Genomic DNA, 17,782 nt, shown 5'->3' with positions numbered 1-17,782 from the left:
ACTGGACATGCACAGTCTTGAATAGCAAGCTGTGCAGAGCTGTAAATGTGAGCATACATTTCAAACTATAATTTTTGATAAATATAAAACGTTTCATTCTCAAGTTTCAAACTCAGCTTTCTAGGTGATTGAATATTTGAACACTGTGTACTATTTAGATTACATAATTGTTCTACTGAGAAAGGGGTCCACTGTGCAGCCCAAGATGACCTCAAACTCTGGGCAGTTTTCCTTCATGCTGAGCTCAGAGGTGAGAGCCACCTGCCCAAGATGATTTTTTCTGTTTCCCAGCAAATTTATCTTTTTCATATTCTGTTGAGATACATGTGAGAAGATTCAGAAAAGAAGTCAAATCCACAACTTAATTCCTTTATTAAGATGATCTCTAGACAAAAGCAAAGCCCTGCACTCTTCTACTATAATGCACAAAATGAGCCTCACCTTCTTACAAATTACAGTTTCTTCTTGTCATTTATTGTAAAGAGGACATCCCAATCTAAAAATGTTCCTGATTGCAGATAAATGTATCCATTTAATAAAAGCCTTTCAAAGTCAATATATATCTATCACACATGAATATACAACTACCTATGTCATGAAATGTTTCAGACCTTGCAAAATTATGTAATAATGTATTAATGCAATAATATAATAAATACCAATATTCTGAACTGGTTCCAAGTGTTTATGTTGATATATTAACAAACGCACACAATGTTAAACAAATGCTTATCCAACAAACTATACCCATACTGGATACAGGGAATATGTTAGTTTTATAGTATTATTTATCAGGCTAGAGCTTTTAAAATGCACTTAGTTTACAACATTATCAAAAGATATTCTCATAGCTTCTTTCTTAAGTATAACGTTACGTATTCTGAAGCAAATCTGTGAAGAAAATTATTTCATTTCTGCTTAGCAAGAGAATTCCTGGGTTTTAAATTATGTCACTATAATTCTGCTTCAGAGGCTCAGAGGTGTATGAATTTATATGAGAAGTTGGCACCACGATCAGGGGGATGAAGTACTTAAAGAAGTAATCCTACCTGAAATTAAAGTGATAGCAGGCATGCAAGGCTTGCTTCTCAGTGACAGAATTGAAACAGTTCAGTATTAGATTGGGAGCTAGTATTTGCGCATATTTTTCACTTATGGAAAATAAAAATATATTAACTGGCTCTAGCAGACTTAACTCTAAAATATGTGGCAAGGTTTCTTAGCTAATATATTTGCTGTGAAAATTGTTTCAAAAGTTATATATTTTTGTTTCTCTCTAACATTATTATATTTCAGGCATTAAACTATGAGATAAATGAAAATAAAACAAACAAATCGAGAGTAATGAAATTATATACGCCATTTCCCAAAAGCACAACTACATCAAACAACATAAAATACAAAAGGTCGATAAAATTCATTGAAATAAAAGATATGCATGTTGTACCTAGTATTTCAATTAAAATATTTGACATAATAAAAAATTTCCCTTCATAGTAAAATTACTAACTAAATTAAGCATGCATTATTACTTTGAATTCTATCTTGATACATTACTTTAAATTTTGTCCTCTATTTTACTTTTATTAATATTCTCAAAATTTCAAGTATCCTTTTTTTTCCTGTCAATGTAACCCAGTCTCCTAGGCTTTGCATGGGATCCAATGCATAAAAATTTCTGTGACCAGCATTGTGTCAGAATGGTTATTTCAAACAATCCAAACCAATGGCACTGAAATCTATACTTGTTTCCATTAAGAAAAACTGTTTCTCACTGTTAGGCATGTTGTAAAGATGAACATCTGCTCCAGTTGCTGCTGAGACCCTGAAACATTTGAGGATTGCTAGTGTTAGGAAATGAGAACTGCAAGTGATATCGAGAGATGCAAACAGAATGGTTGTGGGCAGCTCTGTTTGAAACCCCACCTTAGCGTATCAGTAATTTCTCCCCACTACATTTTAGTAACATGAGCCAGTCACCATTACTACTTTTGGTTTAGCTGAAGCTGGTTTGCTTAGGGAGGCCCTCATTAAGAATCAATAATTTTCAGTTAGTAATCTTGTGCTTACATGGCATCATACACCAGTTGTTAAATTTTCAAAATAATGCTGTGCTATACACAGGTGTGTTATATAATTGAGACTTGATTGATAACTACATAGTTTAAAACTGGAAAATATATGTTAGAAAATATCTGAATAACACCCTTAGGCTCACAACTGGTGATTAGTGCTAGCAAAACATATGAGATACTTATGCCTACTGGGCCAACTGTTAAAAAATATACTGCAAGTGTTAATGAAACAACTGATATTGTACTGAAGGTATGTTATGATGAAGGAAAACCACAATTTTAAGGAAAAAAAATCATGTGGCTTCACATAAAAGAGAAAGTATTACATATATGGCTTTAAAAGAAGATATGGTCACTAATTTACTTTTGACACAACTGGGGATTCTGGCAGGACACCTGGAGAGACGACTCAATAGCACCTTTCAGCACTGGACATCTATATACAGGGTCATCCATAATGCTAACAGGTGAAAATGAGGCAACAGCAGAATTATCTTTTTGTGAAGTAAAACACCACACCTCATAGTGAGAGTCAAGAGGTAACCATAATTGACAGATGGAGAAACTGAAGCGCAAACAGGTCCACAAGCAAACCAGATTCAACCAGTCTTTATGATGCAGAAAAGTAACCACCAATGAAATCTATGTGAGTTAATAATATTGTTGTCAAAGAGCATTTAAATAGGAATGTGGATCCTAAGACAACAGAGGAGTCTCAGGCTGAACAGAAAGAAGAGGATGTTAGTAATACCAACACACACACACACACACACACATACCACACACACACCACACATACACACCACAAACACACTACACACACAACACACACACACAACACACACACACAACACAAACACACTACACACAAAACACACACAACACAAACACACTACACACAAAACACACACACATAACACACACACAACACACACACACACACACACACACCCCAAAATAAAAAATAAGACTTTATGAATCAGCTAAAGACTAGGGTGGAAAGACATGTAGGTCATTAGCTATTAATCACTTTTGTTCTAAGTTCTTGAAATATACTCAAAAGTTTAAGACTCAAGCTAAAACTATATGGAGACTTGAGTAAACTTACAAACATACTGCAGAATACATTTGAGCTTTCTAATGCAACTCATTGGGCACATATGAGAAGTAATTTTCTTCCTATTAGACAAAAGATGACTATGGGCTCCTAAAACTTAAACTACATTATGGGCAGTTAAATGGTTTTCACTTTCAGACTGCATTAAAACTGAATTACAACCACTACTTTCTGGTATTTCTTTCCTCTATAATGAGAATATTAATAGTAAAAATTTTCATGCAATCAAATACATGAATTGCTCCATTTCATTCAGTATTATTAAATATAACATTAAGAGATTTTTGCTAATTGATTTCACAAACAGTATCACAAATAGGATTACTGTCTTGGGAGCACATCACCAGGTAGAAAAGCAGGCACAAAGCAAGCAAACACATAGCAGTGCAACAAGCAGGTCTGTTTGGTATACGCTAAGACCGCTTCCCTTGAGAATGTGATGGACCACTAACAAACACAAGGAACATCCAAATCCCATCACATACCACACACCATCATGCAAAACAAAGTGCCTCAGGTCACCACATGTCACCCAAATCACCACACATCACACAGCACTACGTCACATATCACATGTCACACATTAACACATATCACCCCACATATTACCACATAGCACCATATAGCACAGCATACAATGCATATGACACAGCATCACATCATATTATTTACCACCATATACCACACAGAATCTCATATCATCTATCATCACATATCATATGACATGACATCTCACATAGAACTACACCTGACACAGCGCCACATATCACACATCAACAAATATCATGCATCAACACATATCTCCACATTTCAATAGCACCACATGGCAGCACACATAATACACCACCACATATCTCCTTGCATCCCGTATCATCACAAGTAACACAGCACATCTCACCACACCACCGATATCATCACATGTTACATATCTCATACTATCACATATAATTTCTACCTGCTTTACATAATCACATATTACAATACAGATCACATATGTTCTTCATTCATAGGCCTTATATTATAATCATATCTTCTCTGGGAAATCAACACCAAATTGTCCATCTTATTAATACAATATTTCATTAAAATGTCTGTGATTTCATATTTAATGTGTATGTATATTTGTTATTATGAATTTTATACATCTTTAGCAATTATGAGGATACAAGTCTTTCATTTATTTAATGTATAAAATCAAATTTAGCTTTCAGTGCGAGCCAGTGTTTAAAGGAAAATGTATAAACTATAAGTATATGACTACACTCTTTAAATATTCTTTTTGAGCACACACACATATTTGGAAAAACGCACGACTATATCATCTTCCACCTTTCCAGATTCTGATAAAATAAATGTGCACATGGCAACCAGAACACAGATCAAGGAAGGCAAAAAACAAACTGTTAGCAAACAAACCTCTGTGCTTCTTACCAGGCAATATCATGTGACACAACAAACGTCAATACTGTAAAGTTGTAGTATATGCTAACTTACTGAAAACTGTGAAAAAGTAGCTTGCACTCTTTGTAAAACCCAAGACAACTTTAAAACCAAGTTTATATTAAGAACTGACTTCAGAGGTGAATAAAGGACTCAGCGGTTGAGTGTCTACCTTTTCTTCCAGAGGACCTAGGCACATTTCCCAGCAGCCACATCTTCAGCTGACAACCACTAGGGGATCCGACACTCTCTTTTTGCCCTACCATACTCATACACACAAGGGCACACACACACATTTACATAGAAAACAGCAAACAAAAATACACACTGATTGCATTTCATACTATGATCCTACAACTCTTATATCACTAAGACCAACATGCACACAAACACAGTATTAGCTTCTCAGGTTGCTGACCTACAACAAGACACCAAAATAAGACTTAAATGACATAAGTCAGGTAACCAAGGCAGCAGGTGGTTATGAATTGTCAAACTGGATTAATTGTGAACAAAACATATTTTTACCCATCTATAAACTGTCACTTTCATCACATTCTGGGGTGTCTGGACAGCCAGGTATACTTTAAGGTACTTGGAAGACATCTCACAGCCTGAATTCTTAAATGACAACTTACTGTTTGGAAGGCTCAGGACATTTTGGTTCTTCTAGCTTCTTCATTTCTCTTGTTGGGTCCACAGGGCTGAGAAGGACAGCTGCGCATGACATTACAGAATGGCAAGAATCTTCCCGGCAAACTGTGGTTTGAAAACAATTAATTATAAATATTAAAATCACCCAGTGCCTGTGCTCATATTCCTCATTTCACTTTTATGTCTTCAGTGAAGCTCAGTAATAATTTCAATAAAAACATGAATTAGGTTATCCTCAGTTTTCTTTTGCACAATATTTTTCACTAACTAGCTGTACATCCCTGGACAATTTTATTTAGCACTGTAGTCATAGTGGTAACATTTAGCAGCCAAGAGACAAGTTGTTTTTTGAATGGAAAATAACAAGTGTATATTATGGCACCTGTAGCTTATAAATTTTCACAAGGAGAATTCACTTGCTTCATCAAGACCAATCTAAGGAAAATCATACATTACCATGCACCTAAATACCTGTGGTCTCCTTCATGTCTTGCTACAGCCTCAAGTTCACCAATGACTATCATAATATACCATGAAGAGGCTTGCATTTCTGACCTTTCTGTAATGAAGTCATTAGCTTTATGATCATTTTGGAAAGGATGGCTTACTTTGTTCCATGTGAATGTCTAAGATGAGTCCACAAAATGTACTGTACTGCTGGTTTATTCTTGTAACAATGTACCTTTCCCTTAAATAAAAAAAACTAAGTTGTTTTTATTTTTTAAATAGCAATAGACACAGTTCCAGTTGGGGGTTGTTTCTATTATCTATAAAGATCCTTGCTTTTTTTTTTGGTTACTTATAAATAGAGATTTGTTCTTGAAAGTCTTCTCAAAGCTATAATTGTTCTTAGCCTATGTCATGGACTGTATTCTCAATAGTAGATACCAGTGAACAGTTCTCTGTCCTGACTGCTTTACTTTTCCCTAAACAGATGTTTCAATTGTCTCACACTCATAAAACACTTGATTTCACAAGTTTTCCCATTGATGGTTTCATATTCTATGATACTATATCACTTCATGAAAAATCCACACAAACTCCGTTTAAAATAACACTAACACTCATTATCTCAAAGTTCTGTAGGTTGTAAATCTGTGTGGGTGAGCTTAAAACACATCTCCTCTTAAGGCCTCAATAGGCAAATGCTAATGTTCTAATCTGTCTGCACTCCTATCCCAAGTTTCCATGAGCCAAGCAGTGTGGCTCAAGGAGTGACCTGGGGATGGGGGCATTCCCGTTACTACCTCTTATACCTCATCTTGAAATGTACCCAATAACCTGTTTATCCATTTAAAAAATCTATGTGTAAATAATCCACTGACAAATTAATTCAGGGTTTCAGCAATTGTCATTGCTTGTCAACTTGACAAGATCCAGAACCCTGTACCAGACAAACCTCTAAGCATGCCTGCTAGGGATTGCATTGTCAGATGAACTGAGGTGGACAGCACAATAACATGGCTGGAGTTTTGGACTGCACTAAAAGGAGAAGGTGAGTTGAACATAAGACTTCATCCATCTCTCTCTGTTTCTTGGCTGTGGAAACAGCACAGCCTCATGATCAGGCTGTCGTGGACTATGAAAGAATCCTTGGAGCTAAATAAATTTTGTCTTCCTGAAGCTGACAGCAATCACCCCAAAATCATTGTTCAATTGCTGCTAACATGATGTATCAACTTTAATTGTATAAAGTATAACTGTTCCTAATTCTCTTCAGTCTACAATCCACTATGTTGATTCATATCATAATCAATGGCACATGTGTGCACTTTTTCAGAATCTGATGATTGCTGATCACTGGAACGTGCTCTTGAGCACAAGTTGTTAATGAACCCATGCAGCCTTTTCAAAATGCAGATAATCTAAAGGGATAGATTTGCCAGGAAAAATGAAAGTATGGGACAAAAATGAATACTGATGGAAGTGGAAGGATATTTGAATCGAATGAAAAGGCTGTTACTCAATTGATACATTCATTTCAAGAACTAAGTGATGACAGCACAAATTGGCCTCTTACTCAATGTAGCAAGAGAAGCAAATAAGAAAGAGAAAACATGAGAGTGAAAGCACCACAGAAAGAATAAGGAAATGCATGATCCCAAACAGAAACTCCCATAGGAACCTGGCGCAGGTTTCTTCACCTTCTCCTTAAAATACTGCCTGAAAGTGTGACATAAGTGACAGAATCTTGGTATTTAAAAGAAATGAAACTACACTCAGCTTTCAGTATTGTATGACTTGGTTCTTGGTTATTACAACAAAGACAAACCAACATACAGAGGAAAGCATTTATTAGACTTACAGGTTACAGTCCATCATTTAGGGAAGCCAATGCAGAAACTGAAACAGAGACCATGGAGGCAGGTCTCTGGAAATGGAATCAGAGACGATGATGGAACACTGCATACTGACCTGTGCCCTGTGGCTTGCTTAGCACTTTCTTATACAACCCATGGCTACCCGCCCAGTAGTGGTACAGCCCATAGAGAGCATCTATCTATTAGAAATCAAGACATGCCCCCACTGACATGCCCTACACAACAGGCTGGCAGAGGCAAACCTTCAACTGAGGCTCTTGATTCCCAAGTGAATGTGGTTTGTGAAAAGTTGATGAAAACTAGCTAACCCAAGTACCCTTAAATTTCAGTTATCATGCTACACAAAATTAGTGTGACTAATTCAAATCGTACAAATAAGTAATAGAGAAACAATAACATTTCAAAACAGAAAATAAACCACCACTCTGTTCCAAAAGCAGAAATTGAGAAATAACAGAGTCCTTAGCAACCATCACAGGCAGGAGATGTCCCCCAGACAAATGGAGCAATGGATATTAACATGATAACAATATTCCAGCAAAAGACACTCTTCCAAGCCCATGCGGATAGTTAAAATGCAGATCAGTATCTTGTACTGATCATGATGTAAGCTCTGCTATGTTGGAATTGAATTTGCATACCAGTTGTAAATTATCTTGAATTTTATCACCCACAAAAGTAAAGGTGAAAATTTTTCAGAATAAATGAATATAAGTAAATGGAAAAGCACATTTTTCTTAAAGTATGCCTTAATGATACAGATTAAAATCAAAGTTCATAAAAATTCCCAGTATTTATGGGGCAAATCATATGATTTTACAGAAGATGATGAATGACTATTTGGCATTTTTCACTTAAAAAACTTTACAAAACAACATGGATGTTGGTGGTATCTGGACAATTTACATTTAATAATAAAACGTATCTAGTATTTCTGATACATCTTATAAATAAATACTTGAGGTTAAAAAATTTTAAATGTGGTTACAACAGGTAACTGAAATTATTTATGGATTCACACATAACAGGCTTTAACTAATCATAAATTAAAATCAACAGCAACATTAGGAAGGCGACCACTGCTCAAGATGTTTGTGCAGAGTGGTTTCCATGTCCTTATCAACAGAGATCCCATCAACAGACTAAGAGCAACAGATTTTTGGCTGTCTACTGCTGTGTCCACCTTAATGCGCTGAGTAGCTCCATTTCCTTCCTCCATTAAAACCTGTTTTGTATGTTCTTCCAGTTTACATGTGGTTCTTTGTAAGCAAAGACACCATTGAGGGGGTGTCCCAAATCTCCATATGGTTCACCCAGTGACAAAGGCCAGTACTCTAGTAACAGTGCTAAGCCCTCCGTTTAAAATGACTTATAATTTCATATATTATTGCACAGAGAACAAGCCAAGGATGATATGATATTTAATTTAGAAAAATGTGAATTGCAAAGTAACCTGTAACCGGTGCTGTTGTTTCTTCTGCCACCAGTATTCTGTACTCAGGAGCACAGTGGTTATAAATGAAACCTGAACAAGGGGGAGCTCATGGACCCCAGACTGATAGCTAGGAAACCAGCATAGGACCAAACCAGACCCCCTGAACGTGGGTGTCAGTTAGGCAGTCTGGGCAATCTATGAGGCCTCTAGTAATGGATCAGTATTTATCCCTAGTATACGAATTGACTTTGAGGGCCCATTCCACATAGAAGGATACTCTCTCAACCTAGACACACAGAGGAGGGATGTAGGCCCTGCTTCAAATGATATGACAGACTTTGAAGATCTCCCATGGAATACCTCCCCCTCGCTGGGGAGCAGAAAGGGGATGGGAGAAGGGGAGGGAAAGGGAACTGGGATTGACATGTAAAACAAGTTTATTTCTAATATAAATTTAAAAAAGGAAAAAAAATAAATGCCAAGTCCTCAACTTTTGTCTACTGTATCAATGGAACAATATGTACATATGTTTTATTTACTTATAGACAGGAAATCATGTATCTCAATCTGACCTCAAACTCCCTAAGTTATTGAAGATGACCTTGAATGCCTATAACCACTAAGGAAATAGAAACTGTCATTAAAATTCTCCCAACAATCCAACCAATACCAAGACTATCTAAGAAGAGTTAACACCATAATCTCCAAATTATTTCACATAACAGAAACATAAGCAACAGTGCCAAGAAGACACAGTTACCCTGATACCCAAACCACATAAAGAATCAACAAAGAAACAGAGTGACAGACTAGTTTCCCTCATGAACATAAATGCAAAAATACTTAATAAAATACTGGCAAATTAAATCCAAGAACACATTAAAAAGATCATCTACCATCTTCATCCCAGAGATACAGGGATGATTCAACATATGAAACCTGTCAATGTAATCCATTATAAAAACAAACTGAAAGAAAAAAAATCACCTCATTAGATGCTGAAAAAGCCTTTGACAAAATCCAATGCCCATTCATGATAAAAGTCCTGGAGAGAATAGGGATTTGAGGGACATACCTAAATACAATAAAGGCAATTTACATCAAGCCTATAGACAACATCAAATTAAATGGAGAAAAATGCAAAATCAATTTCAATAAAATAGGGAGTAAGAAAAGATTGTCCACTCTTTTCATATCTATTAAACATAGTACTTAAAGTTCTAACTAGAAAAATAAGACAACTGAATGAGTCCTAGAGGGGACACAAATTACAAAGGAAGAAGTCAAAACATTGTAATTTCTAGATGATATGATAATATACGTAAGTGACCAAAAAATTCCACTATAGAACTCCTACAGTTGATAAACAGCAAAGTGGCAGGATACATGATTACTCTAAATTTAAAAAACAATCAGTAGCCCTTCTACATAAAAATGACAACAATATACTAAGGAAGATAGCAGGGAAACACCACCTTTCACAATAGCCACAAATAATAATGGAAACTATCATGCAACTATAGACCAGTGAGGGAAAGATTGTATGATAATAACTTCAAATATTTGGAGAAAGAAATTGAAGAAAAAAAAGAAGGGGGGAAAATCTCATCGTGGAAGCTGTAGTATCATGCAGTAAACACCTTTGTCCACATATCTTTATTTGTAAGTGTTCATTGCAAAAAGTCATTGGTCTGGTTCAAGGCTTCTGGTTTCTGCTGAACTATTCATTGATGCTGGGCCCTCACTGGAACTCCTATTAGTCATCCGGCTGTTGCACTGCATTGTGGAGATTCTGTAGCTATGGATCTACAAGACTGGTCCCTTTTCCTGCTCCAGCAGATAATAAATGAGGAGGATACAGGGGATGACCAACACATAATCCTGGTCCTGGTCCTGGGTAGTTGCAGGGTTGATCAACCTGCCAGCTCTTCCTTGTCCTCAACACCAGGGTGAGCTTTCCTGAACTGTCTTGGTGAGGTTTCCCTATGTAGTGATGAGCAATGGGTGGGGGGGGGGCAATTCTCCTGATTTAACGTCCTCGGGGTCAGGTCTCAAACACATATACATTCAAGGTCTGCTCTATGATGTTGTCCAGGCTTGGTGCAGAGGAGGTCACTCTCCCAGGAAATGTAGCAGGTCATGGGCGGCTAGATCTCCTGGTCTAAATGGGACATGAGGGATGGAGCTAAGAGAAATGGAGGTAAAGGATACTGTGGTCAGGATGTATTGTATGTGAGAAGAATCTGCTTACAACAAAAATAGAGAGAAAGAACACACACACTGAAAAAATAGCATTGTAGAGAACACTCATTAACAACATACATATAGTTATAACCCCAGTCAAGGACAGGTCCTCATCAAGTCTGTTACTGTCTGATACTGGAAAATAAATCTTGATGCAAATAGCACAAAAAATATTAATTTCAAGGCAGAGATAATTTTTATATAGCATTTCTGGTCTACACTATGGGAATGAGAAATAACAAAAGCTTTTTGATTCTGCATTATGTGTGTGCGCACTTCACATTTATATGTATAGACATATGACAGAGAGAATATTCACCTAAGACAACGACAACAAAAAGAAGTCTACTAAATGTGCTGACTCAGCCATTTGGGTTTCTCATCTCAAATTTAGAAGCAGCCCTGGAGTAATCCTTGCAGTGATACTACTGCAGAATCTACAAACATGGATCACTTCTACCACTCAGGACAACACTACGAATTTTCCAGGCATGCAATGAAATCACAGTTGTTATCCATTCTGGGTAAACATTTGTGACAAGTCCTAAATTATCTAAATAAAGTTTAACCTAAGATTTCTGATATCCTACAGTTGAGAACACACCAATACAGGAGTAAAGAAAGGAGCTTGACATTGACATCTTAATATAGAAACACTTTGCAAGGCACGTTACACAAGCAGTAGTCAGTGTCCTCAAGGGAGGGAGACTGAACCAAAATGCATTGTTTTTGTCTTTTTTGGAGAAGTCTGTCAAAACTAAAGATTATTAAAAGTATTGAATTTGGCCAAGAAACAGAAACACATATCACCAAGTAATAGACATTATAATTTTTAAAAGCTATATTTTAAAACTTACAATAAAAGAAGTATTATACATAATTAGATGTAAATTAAACAACTGGAGTATAAATTTTATTAGAGATACTAGCAGACAAAATTCTTTCAGCACAGTAGCTTTCTGAGTCTTTCACCTTCCAGCCATCAGGTTCTTATATGTATTATGTTAGGTGTTTGCTTGTTCTAATCATGGCTACTTCACAAATCACAACAGTAAGAAAGCCCACCATCCAACTTCTCAGTGTTGTCACAAAGACACATTCCCAGCATCAAGATTTAATGCTTAATTTTCATGGCATGCCCAATCCAATTGGTTACTTTACATATTTATTCCATGTAATTTAATGGCATAAACAATGTACTCAAAATCATATTATTAACTCTGTCCTTGAGCCAGCTTCTAGTCTCTCAAGATGCAGCAGGGAACAATAAATTCTTTGAACCTTTAAGAAAATTTTGGGATTTGATATTTTAAATTTTTATTTATTGATGTGTGTATGTGTGTGCCTATGTGACTTTTTGGCACATGTATGTAGGCACCTGAATTGGAGTTACAAGCAATTGTGAACTGTACTGATATGGGTGCTGAGAAGCAAGCCCTAGTCTTCTGTGAAAACAGCAATGCTATTAACTACTGAGCCATCTCTCTATCTTTGTTGTTTGATTTTCAAAAGCCACAAAGTAGTAGTTGCTTCATCCAATTTATGGTAAGAACAAACATTTTAGCAAATTCTTCCATTTATTCTAGAACGATCTGAAAAGAACTCATGTATTTGGTCTCTACTCTGTACATTTAAATATATGTCCAATTAATGAATCGCCACTGCAGTTATTTAAGTATATCATATAGGTCTGTTTGCATGGAGCCTGTGTCACAGTACTTGCCTGGGATGCAAATTCTGGGTTTAGTCTTTAGTACTACCCAGGTGGTAGGAAAAAGCATCCACATAAAATCAAAGGCATTCCTTTTCTAAGCTAAACTTGTTAAAAACTGAACTGTATGGGCAGGAGACATGATTCCGTACTTAAAAGCGTGTACTGTGCTTACAGAGAAACAAGGTTTTAGATCTAGCACTTACATGGAGACTCACAACAACCTGTAGCTCCAGATACAGGGGATTCCTTTACTCTTTCAACACTTTGTGGGCTCCGCCATGCATGTGCTATAAAAACAAGCATGCATATTCCCACACACATAAAGTAAAATTTAAAAAAAACACTGTACAACTCTATTCACATTCTTTCTTTAATGCAGTTCATACTTCTTCAAACACAATATAGCCAGTATTATCATAGGACATGTCAATCACTCTCCTGTGTCCTGCCCCACCCTCATTATTCCTGTTCTTGGCTCATTGTTTTTTCCCCCACCTTTGGTTGAACAGAGAACACGTGCCCAATGAATTTTCAGTCTTTGTTGAAGAAATTACAATATTTAGACCAATAATCCCAGACCATGAGGGATAATTGATTGGTCCTTAGTTTCTGTTCTTCTGACAGTTACTTAATGGGATTCCCTCTGTAAAGAATGAGGAGTCATATCATCTGCATAATGTCTTTCACTTCTTAGAATTGAAATAAATTATTCAATTATCTCCATAAAAAGCCATCCGATCTTCAGAATTTTGCATATGAATAGCAAATCACAAGGAAGTGTGTATAGCTATTACCTAATATATGATTTAAATAAAGCAGGGGGCAGCTTTGATATCCTAAAAACAGATGATAAATTGCCAAAATTGTCTTCTTTCCTCTGTCAGTTCCCACACTAATTCCTGTGAAGTAACTGTTGAAAATCAGGAAGTATGATTGTACAGGTAGATTGACTGATTTCTCCATAGGTTAGCTATCAAAGCAAAGTAGGACCTCATAAGAATTAAGTTTATTTTGTCAGTGAGGAGACCTCAGCATCCTTTAGGGCCTCAGACAATATATCAGCATTTAGCCCTGTCATCCATATGGACTTTGGGAGTCCATTACATGTGGAGAGATGTGGTCTCCACCTGGACACATGGGGGAGGACCTAGGCCCTGCCCCAGATCATGTGGCAGACTTTCAAGATCCCCCATGAAGGGCCTCACCCTCCTTGGAGAGTGGAGTGGGGATTGGAGGAGGGGTTGAGGGAGGGTTGAAGGGGGGTGGAATAGGAGGGGAGGGAGAGGGAGCTGGGTTTGATATGTGAGACCAACTTGTTTCTGATTTAAATTAAATTTAAAAAATAAAAAAGGCATGCGTCAACAACAAAAAAAAGAATTAAGTTTCTGTTTTACAACCAAGTATTATTTGAAAAATGGTAAATTTTCCCAGGAGTAAATCTATATGCTATTGTATGTTGCATGCTATATGCTATCATTTTAATGAGCAAAAGTCCATAAAGAATCATATCTAATTTGTAGACATCTAGTAACACTTTATGTCTTAAACCAAAGGAAGACACAAGAGTGCAGTGTATCCACAGAAATACCATGAAATCTATGAGGGAGAGTGTGTGGAACAAAAAGATTAGGGGGCCAGTAGAACTTTCAAGATTACCTTAACCTCTAGGTCTGTCACCAGAGAAGGAGATACTGGATGGACACTGGTTTTTAGTTTAGTGCCATCTCTAAACTTGGAGGAACAATTTCTTGTACTACAAAACTTCCTTTCCTTAAACTCCATTAGTCTTCATAGATATTTATACCATTTCTATGAATGGAAAATATGTACAACTAAATAAGGTACACAAATCATAATTTAATTTTCATGAGAAGATGAACTAACTACTACCAGGACACATAGACCTTAAAGTAATAATTTGACCCACGAATCTTATTCAGACTCTCATTGGCATGGCATTTATGAAAATCTGGTGTCTGCACAGAGACGTATCAAGGGATTACTCAAACCCCTTGGTATGAAAAACAATCTGTGACTATTCATGACATTTCCAAGTTATTGTGTGACAAAATGTCTAAGGACCACACTTTGATTAGTTCCATTCTGTGTGCAGAACGCCTCCTATCTACCCTGCTTTAGGCTTCCTTCTTCAAGGAGGGAGCCCAAGTCTTTACCACCATAAAATTTTTCTAAATAAATTTTTGTAACTCTATAACTGATAAAGGATTATTTATCTGTAATAATCATAAGTTGGTGATCAAATATGTCAAGTGTAAAGCTATTATGCTTGGAAGGATTAGATTCCAGTATCACAAATAAAATATACTGACTAAATTGTTTGCCAAGTCTGAGATGCAATACTTCAAAAAAAGTGTGCTCTTTTAGTTTCAGTCCAGTGTTCATCACGAATTATACTGGCCCATAATTTCTCACCATTTTGATTCAGGTATTTTTCAAATATTTTCATAAGAAATATGAATTTTAATAGTCAAATTTACTACCGAATAAGTATCTATGGAATTCTGTCAACGAGTCATTTTTGTGTGAGATACCTACAGACTGATGCAGGAAACCTGACTCATTCTTATAAATATGTCTGACTTGGACGGCAGATCCAAGGCTTTCTTTGTTTATGGACTGAAGATCAACATCAGCAATATTTCTTGTTTTCTTCCAACTGATTGCATTAGGGCTCTAATTTAGGGTGTGAATCACAAGTGGCTTTTAAAATGTGACTGGCTTCAAAATATTCACACCAATGTGAAGATGAACAAAAATGCATGCTACCCTAAGCTATGCATAACTTCAGGTGAAAATGTATGTACACCAACAAATTTATGAATATATGCATTTTATCTATAATTTTGTCAATTTTCTTTAAAACTAAATAATACTAAGTTACTGGAAAAAGTATTTCATCTCCTTTTAAGTGCTTTTAAGCAATGGTGTTTAGCTTAATATAGCCAACTTGGCTGACAGACATTGGGAGAAAATAACCATATTTATAAGGATTTCAATGAATTTTCTGTTATGGACCTTAATCTGAGTTCAGTTTTGTCATGTGGCTAGTGCTTCATAGATGTTCTGAAAATATAATTTGTAGTTACCTATAACATTGTGATTATTGAAATGTTTACAATTGGATTTAACAAATTAGAAATAGTATGATCCTTTTGAATGAGATAAAACCATCAAAATTAAATGTATAAAAATTAATATGGTCTTCCTAGCTAGTTATTCACTTCTAAATAAATCAATATCTAATATATATCATCTGAAAATAAAAACCTATGCACTTTAAAAGCATGCACAACATGAAACACTTTTAATATACTAGTCTCCTCCATCTTCTGCTCAGAAAGAAACCTTAATATTGATTGAGACTTTAAATATCATTACCTGAGCCAGCCATGGTGAAAAGTACTGATAAAGTATTGGTATAATAATGATATCCATAAATAAGCACAAATAAAACAGTTAATTTACAATCATTAAGTGTTCCCCAAACTTTTACAAAGACATAAATGTAATTCTTTGGCCTAATGGTAAAGTAGATTATGGTAACCTCATTGTTTCATTGACTTTATTCAAGAGACAAACATCACACCCACATAATGCATCAATAAAAGGAGTGTACACTAAATTAATTTCAACAGCATCTTCCTTACTACATGAGAATCATAGGATCCCCGTTTTATGTGATGGTATTCCTTCAAAACAAAACTTCTGGTCAAATGACTTCTTGCTCTTGCATCTCACTTTTCATTTTTCTCAGTTTGTGAGAGAATGTATATGCTGTTTGTATCTGTGTGCGTGTGTGCTTGTGTAGATGTGTATATGCTGTGCTGTGTGTGTGTATTTGTACATACATGTGTGTTGTGTGTGTATGCAGAAGCACATTTATATGGAAACCAAAGTTGACATTGGTTAACTGGCTCAGTCACTCTCTATATTATGTTTTGTGACATGATCTCTCACTGAACATGAAGGAATTAATTTTACTAGATCATACCGGGCTCCCTGAACATGGGTGTCAGCCAGGAGCACTGGGCAGTCTATGGGGCCTCTGGCAGTGGAACTAGGATGTATGAACGAACTTTGGGAGGCCATTTCCCATGGAGGGATACTCTCTTAGCCTAGATACACAGAAGAAGGCCTAGGTCCTGCCCAAAATGACTTGACAGATTTTGATGACTCCTCATGGAAGGCCTTACCCTCCCTGGGGAGTGGATGGGGTATTGGATGGGTGGGTCAGTGGGGGCATGGGAGGATGGAAGGGAGAGGTAACTGGGATTGATACGTAAAATAAGATTTTTCTAATTTAAATAAAATTTTTAATGAAAACAAACAAGCACATAATAAAATAAAGAAACCAGAATAAAACAAACCAGGCCATGAAAAGATGAAAAGAAAAATCACATACACATACAGACACACACACACACACACACACACACACACACACACACACCAAAACAAATATAAAAACACAAATGGGAAACTGCCAAATATAAGCAAAAGACCACTAGGGAAAAAAAACTGCCCAAACAAAGCCTTACAACACAAAGGCTATCCAAAAATACCACTGAGTTACCTTTGTGCAGGCCATCTCCTGCCAGCAGCTCCTTCATCCCTTTCTGGTCTCTCAGCATCAAAGAGACTACTTCCTTTATGTCTTTGACAAACCACCTCCTCCTTGTCCTTTATTCTGAACTCAAGCAGTTCTTTTCCTTTTCTAAATATCTGAAAATATTGTCACCATCTTATGTTAGATCATCGTCC

At 36.3% G+C, this 17,782-nt stretch overlaps 1 protein-coding gene across 4 annotated transcripts in view; it reads right to left on the bottom strand.

The window, feature by feature from the left end:
• The window catches only part of Ccser1 (coiled-coil serine rich protein 1), a 1,057,181-nt gene that overhangs the window by 836,082 nt on the left and 203,317 nt on the right, over positions 1–17,782 (bottom strand). For all 4 annotated transcript variants that reach the window (XM_040737638.1, XM_021230621.2, XM_040737639.1 and 1 more), the window contains one exon: positions 5,271–5,391. In XM_040737638.1, the coding sequence (XP_040593572.1) occupies positions 5,271–5,391 (121 nt within the window). The remainder of the gene's footprint in view (positions 1–5,270; positions 5,392–17,782) is intronic.

This window comes from Mesocricetus auratus, unplaced genomic scaffold (assembly GCF_017639785.1).
Source record: "Mesocricetus auratus isolate SY011 unplaced genomic scaffold, BCM_Maur_2.0 Super-Scaffold_100676, whole genome shotgun sequence".
Taxonomy (NCBI): Eukaryota; Metazoa; Chordata; class Mammalia; order Rodentia; family Cricetidae; genus Mesocricetus; species Mesocricetus auratus.
This window is presented reverse-complemented; position numbering and strand designations above follow the sequence as displayed.